At 48.6% G+C, this 6584-nt stretch overlaps 1 protein-coding gene across 1 annotated transcript in view; it reads left to right on the forward strand.

The window, feature by feature from the left end:
• The first annotated feature begins 5350 nt into the window (after positions 1 to 5350).
• LOC119312614 overlaps positions 5351 to 6584 on the forward strand; it is a 3317-nt gene continuing 2083 nt past the window's right edge. The window contains exon 1 of the mRNA XM_037588346.1: positions 5351 to 6116. Coding sequence (XP_037444243.1) covers positions 5421 to 6116 — 696 coding nt within the window. The 5' untranslated portion in view covers positions 5351 to 5420. The remainder of the gene's footprint in view (positions 6117 to 6584) is intronic.

Consider the following 6584-nt stretch of genomic DNA (forward strand, 5'->3'; position numbering starts at 1 on the left):
TTCAACCTGATAAGCTCGAACCCAAATCGGAGAAATGTGTCTTCATAGGATACCCAAAGGAAACTGTTGGGTACACCTTCTATCACAGATCCGAAGGCAAAACATTCGTTGCTAAGAATGGATCATTTCTAGAGAAGGAGTTTCTCTCGAAAGAAGTGAGTGGGAGAAAAGTAGAACTTGACGAGGTAACTGTACCTGCTCCCTTACTGGAAAGTAGTTCATCACAGAAAACTGTTTCAGTGACACCTACACCAGTTAGTGAGGAAGCCAATGATAATGATCATGAAACTTCAGATCAAGATACTACTGAACCGCGTAGATCAACCAGAATAAGATCCGCACCAGAGTGGTACGGTAATCCTGTTCTGGAGGTCATGCTACTAGATCATGATGAACCTACGAACTATGAAGAAGCGATGGTGAGCCCAGATTCCGTAAAGTGGCTTGAAGCCATGAAATCTGAGATGGGATCCATGTATGAGAACAAAGTATGGACTTTGGTTGACTTGCCCGATGATCGGCAAGCAATTGAGAATAAATGGATTTTTAAGAAGAAGACTGACGCTGATGGTAATGTTACTGTCTACAAAGCTCGACTTGTCACAAAAGGTTTTCGGCAAGTTCAAGGAATTGACTACGATGAGACCTTCTCACCCGTAGCGATGCTTAAGTCCGTCCGAATCATGTTAGCAATTGCCGCATTTTATGATTATGAAATTTGGCAAATGGATGTCAAAACTGCATTCCTGAATGGATTTCTGGAAGAAGAGTTGTATATGATGCAACCAGAAGGTTTTGTCGATCCAAAGGGAGCTAACAAAGTGTGCAAGCTCCAGCGATCCATTTATGGACTGGTGCAAGCCTCTCGGAGTTGGAATAAACGTTTTGATAGTGTGATCAAAGCATTTGGTTTTATACAGACTTTCGGAGAAGCCTGTATTTACAAAAAGGTGAGTGGGAGCTCTGTAGCATTTCTGATATTATATGTGGATGACATATTACTGATTGGAAATGATATAGAATTTCTGGATAGCATAAAGGGATACTTGAATAAAAGTTTTTCAAAGAAAGACCTTGGTGAAGCTGCTTACACATTGAGCATCAAGATCTATATAGATAGATGAAGACGCTTGATAAGATTTTTCAATGAATACATACCTTGATAAATTTTTGAAATAGTTCAAAATGGAACAGTCAAAGAAGGAGTTCTTGCCTGTGTTGCAAGGTGTGAAGTTGAGTAAGACTCAAAGCCCGACCACGGCAGAAAATAGAAAGAGAATGAAAGTCATTCCCTATGCCTCAGTCATAGGTTCTATAAAGTATGCCATGCTGTATACCAGATCTATTGTATGCCATACCACTGAGTTTGGCAAGGGAGTACAATAGTGATCTAGGAGTAGATCACTGGAGAGCGGTCAAAATTGTCCTTAGTGGAATAAGGATATGTTTCTCGATTATGGAAAAAGGTTCATTGTAAAGGGTTACGCCGATGCAAGTTTGACACTAATCTAGATGACTCTAAGTCTCGATCTAGATACATATTGAAAGTGGGAGCAATTAGCTAGAGTAGCTCCATGCAGAGCATTGTTGACATAGAAATTTGCAAAATACATGAGGATCTGAATGTGGCAGACCCGTTGACTAAGATTCTCTCACAAGCAAAACATGATCACACCTTAGTACTCCTTGGGTGTTAATCACATAGCGATGTGAACTAGATTACTGAATCTAGTAAACCCTTTGGGTGTTGGTCACATAGCGATGTGAACTATGGGTGTTAATCACATGGTGATGTGAACTATTGCTGTTAAATCACATGGCGATGTGAACTAGATTATTGACTCTAGTGCAAGTGGGAGACTGAAGGAAATATGCCCTAGAGGCAATAATAAAGTTATTATTTATTTCCTTATAATCATGATAAATGTTTATTATTTATGCTAGAATTGTATTTACCGGAAACATAATACATGTGTGAATACATAGACAAACAAAGTGTCACTAGTATGCCTCTACTTGACTAGCTCGTTAATCAAAGATGGTTATGTTTCCTAACCATGAACAATGAGTTGTTATTTGATTAACGAGGTCACATCATTAGTAGAATGATCTGATTGACATGACCCATTCCATTAGCTTAGCACCCGATCGTTTAGTATGTTGCTATTGCTTTCTTCATGACTTATACATGTTCCTATGACTATGAGATTATGCAACTCCCGTTTACCGGAGGAACACTTTGGGTACTACCAAACGTCACAACGTAACTGGGTGATTATAAAGGAGTACTACAGGTGTCTCCAATGGTCGATGTTGGGTTGGCGTATTTCGAGATTAGGATTTGTCACTCCGATTGTCGGAGAGGTATCTCTGGGCCCTCTCGGTAATATACATCACATAAGCCTTGCAAGCATTACAACTAATATGTTAGTTGTGAGATGATGTATTACGGAACGAGTAAAGAGACTTGCCGGTAACGAGATTGAACTAGGTATTGGATACCGACGATCAAATCTCGGGCAAGTAACATACCGATGACAAAGGGAACAACGTATGTTGTTATGCGGTCTGACCGATAAAGATCTTCATAGAATATGTAGGAGCCAATATGGGCATCCAGGTCCCGCTATTGGTTATTGACCGGAGACGTGTCTCGGTCATGACTACATTGTTCTCGAACCCGTAGGGTCCGCATGCTTAAGGTTACGATGACAGTTATATTATGAGTTTATGCATTTTGATGTACCGAAGGTTGTTCAGAGTCCTGGATGTGATCACGGACATGACGAGGAGTCTCGAAATGGTCGAGACGTAAAGATTGATATATTGGAAGCCTATATTTGGATATCGGAAGTGTTCCGGGTGAAATCGGGATTTTACCGGAATACCGAGAGGGTTACCGGAACCCCCCGGGAGCTATTTGGGCCATAGTGGGCCTTAGTGGAAAAGAGAAGGGGCTGCCCTAGATGGGCTGCGCGCCACCCCCTTCCCCTAGTCCTATAAGGACTAGGAGAGGTGGCCGGCCCCCTCCTCCTCTTTTCCCCTCCGAGGAATCCTAGTTGGACTAGGATTGGAGGGGGAATCCTACTCCCAGAGGGAGTAGGACTCTCCTGCGCCTTCCCCCCTTGGCCGGCCAGCCTCCCCTCCTCTCCTCCTTTATATACGGAGGCAGGGGCACCTCTAAACACACAAGTTGACACAAGTTGATCCACGTGATCGATTCCTTAGCCGTGTGCGGTGCCCCCTGCCACCATATTCCTCGATAATACTGTAGCGGAGTTTAGGCGAAGCCCTGCTGCTGTAGTTCATCAAGATCGTCACCACGCCGTCGTGCTGACGAAACTCTTCCCCGACACTTTGCTGGATCGGAGTCCGGGGATCGTCATCGAGCTGAACGTGTGCTCGAACTCGGAGGTGCCGTAGTTTCGGTGCTTGATCGGTTGGATCGTGAAGACGTACGACTACTTCCTCTACGTCGTGTCATCGCTTCCGCAGTCGGTCTGCGTTGGGTACGTAGACAACACTCTCCTCTCGTTGCTATGCATCACATGATCCTGTGTGCGCGTAGGAAATTTTTTGAAATTACTACGAAACCCAACACCTTTACCGCTGGCTGCGTGTATCTGGTCGTTGCCGTGGTACGTCTCACATAGGGCAAGTTGCTCGAGCTCATTAGTGACGTGATCTATAGCACCAGAATCAACATACCAGACACCATCCCCGCCTTGCTCGCGCATTGCTGCTGCAACTAGTTTGGAGTCAGGAACAAAATTTTCATCGTACCGATGCCAACAATCGATGACCTCATGTCCAGCCTTCTTGCAGAGTTGACACCGAGGGCGAGGACGAGAGGGGGGGTTGCGGCGGCCAGTGTTGTTGTTGAAGCCGCCACCCCCGTGGTTGTTGCCGTAGCCGCCTCCAAAGCGAGCGCCGTCGCCCGAGGAGGTATCGCGACTGCGTCCGCCGCCACGGTTGGTGCCCTAGTGACCACGGCTACGACCACGTCCCCGGGAGGTGGAGTACGCAGAAGATTGCCGAAGATCGCCGCCGTGGAGAAGGGTGAGGCGGGCGTCGAAGCTGAGAAGCTGGCTATGCAGCTCTGGAACCGTGATGGGTTCCACTCGTGCCGCCAGCGCAGAGACGACTGGGTTATATTCCATGTCGAGGCCGGCAAGAATCTTGGAGACGATCTCTGGATCGGAGAGGGCCGAGGCGGTGCAGGCAACTTCATCTGTGAGGGTTTTGATCTTGCCGAGGTACTCTGCCATGGTCAAGTTACCTTTTTTAAGGTTGGTGAGCTCGATGCGGGTATTGATCGCCTGCGCCTGGCTCTGGGCGACGAACATGTCATTGATGGCGCGCCACACCTCGGCTGGCGTCTGGAGCGTGGCCACCTGGGACAGAATCTCGCGAGAAAGAGAACCCATCAAGAACCCTTGGAGTTGTTGTTGTTGAGCATACCAGAGGGTGCGGGCGAAGTTGACAACGTGCTCTTCTTTGCCCTCCTTGGTGATGGTGAGGGTGGCCGGCGGTGGCGGGCTGGTGGCATCGAGGTGGTGCTCCATCTGAGCACCCTTGATCTGAGGAAGCACGATGGCTTTCTAGAGGAGGAAGTTCCCCCTCGTCAGCTTTTCCTGTGGTGGCGATCCGAGGAAGGTATTGGTAGCTGTGGATGATGAGGCAAAGGTGGAGGCGGAGGAGGTGGTGGTGATTGTGCCCATGGTGCTGGGTGACATGGAGGCGGAGGTGGTGGACATGGCTCGGTCGCAAGCAGTAGCTAGATGCGATCTCTCTCGATCTGATGAGGAAGAGGCTCTGTTACCATGTAAAGTAGTTTGGGAAAGCGTAGAACCCTTTGTCTCGCGCCGCGGTATATATTGAGGCAATAGCCTTGGTTGACAAGTTACAGAGAAGAGATCGATCAGGGGGAGATCGACAGAAAAGAAAGATCGACCAGAGAGGGTCGTTACAAGGGATAGAGAGAAGAAGAGATAGATACAATTTAAACACCTCTCCTATCCCTATACAATAATTTTAACAACTCAAGCACCTTGTTTTGTGATCACAAAAATGAGAAGGTACTTGGTTTCAGCAATATAGATGTCACATTTGTTCAGTACCAATCCTCTTTCATTAATCAATTGTGTTGTGTCGGTTATACTCCATCCGTTTCATAATATAAGAGCGGTTTTGACACGAGGGAGTAATTGTTTTTCTTAGATGTGAATGTGAATATCTTTGTAGAAGAGGTTAAATTGTCTTGTGGGACATGTTGAAGGCGACGTTTATTATGTGTGAATTGTGATTGATTTTCCCGGCGAACAATCGAATCTAGCAAAGTCTCCGTGGCCACGAGCTGCGAGGAAGTTTTCACCACTACCAATCGTCTCCCAGTCCCAGCCGCAACCACTTCGCCGGCGATGGGATCCGCGGCGGCCGACGGCGAGAAGCCCTCGGGCCACCTCGCCCAGCCCCTCCTCGGCCAGCCTCAGCCCCAGCCCCAGCACCTGTACTACGCCTATCCCGCCGCCGCCTACGGCTACGCCCCGGGGCCTCCTCCGCCTCCGCCTCCCCCGTCGCTCGTCCTCCTCAACCCGCCCCCCATCTTCGTCCGCCTCCGCCGCCTCCGCCCGCGGCGCATCCCCTGCATCCGGCGCTTCTCCGCCCGCACGCTCCCGCTCCTCCTCGCCCTCGCGCTCCTCGCCGGCCTCGCTTTCCTCCTCTACCCGTCCGCCCCCGCCGCCCGCGTCGCCGACATCCGCCTCGACAGCTTCCGCGTCAACCCGCCGCCCTTCCCCGCGCTGGATTTCAACCTCGCGCTCAGCCTCCGCGTCCGCAATCCCGGGTTCCTCCTCCCTCTCCGCTATCGCGCCGTCTCTGCCGCCGTCTCGTACCGCGGCCGTCTGCTCGGCTCCGGCACCGCGCGCCCCGGATCCGGCGAGCTCGACGCGAGAGGGGTTACGTATGCCTCTTCTGAGGTGTGGGTGGACGCCGGCAGGGTGCTGGACGACGTGATCGAGCTTATCGGGGACATCGCCGCTGGGTCTGTGCCGCTGGAGATAGTGACCGAGGTGGTCGGCGCGGTCAGGCTGTTCCATTTCAACATCCCCGTTAAGGTAATTGACTGATTGGATGCCTTTGTGAATTTTTCTTTGGCCGAATGTCTTTGATTGATTGTTAGGAACTATTCTATGATGTTGGTTGCGCGGATTGGATATGTATTTGGTAAGCTGTATTAGGTTATAATGGGCTAGCTTACACTATTGCTGTTCTACTGAATTTTTAGCGACTGGGTCATGATTGATGAGATTGCCGAATTATTGGATGGCATTTGGTGTGATCATAGGAAGTTTTGGTGACCGAGTATTCGTTCTGGCTAAATGTCAATCTAAAAGGAGTTGTGAGGATTAGTGATATGAATTCTTTATTCCAGCATGGCAAGGTCAAGAACTAATTTGGTACTAGTTTATATTGTTTTGATCATTAGTTTTTGGTTATGTGCTTATGATTTCTTGGATGTCTATATTTATTTTGAAATATGGAATAGATCAGTAAGCTGGTTTGCAGCTGCTGATCTTCCATTT

The sequence above is a fragment of the Triticum dicoccoides genome, chromosome 5B (genome assembly GCF_002162155.2).
Source record: "Triticum dicoccoides isolate Atlit2015 ecotype Zavitan chromosome 5B, WEW_v2.0, whole genome shotgun sequence".
NCBI classification, from domain to species: domain Eukaryota; kingdom Viridiplantae; phylum Streptophyta; class Magnoliopsida; order Poales; family Poaceae; genus Triticum; species Triticum dicoccoides.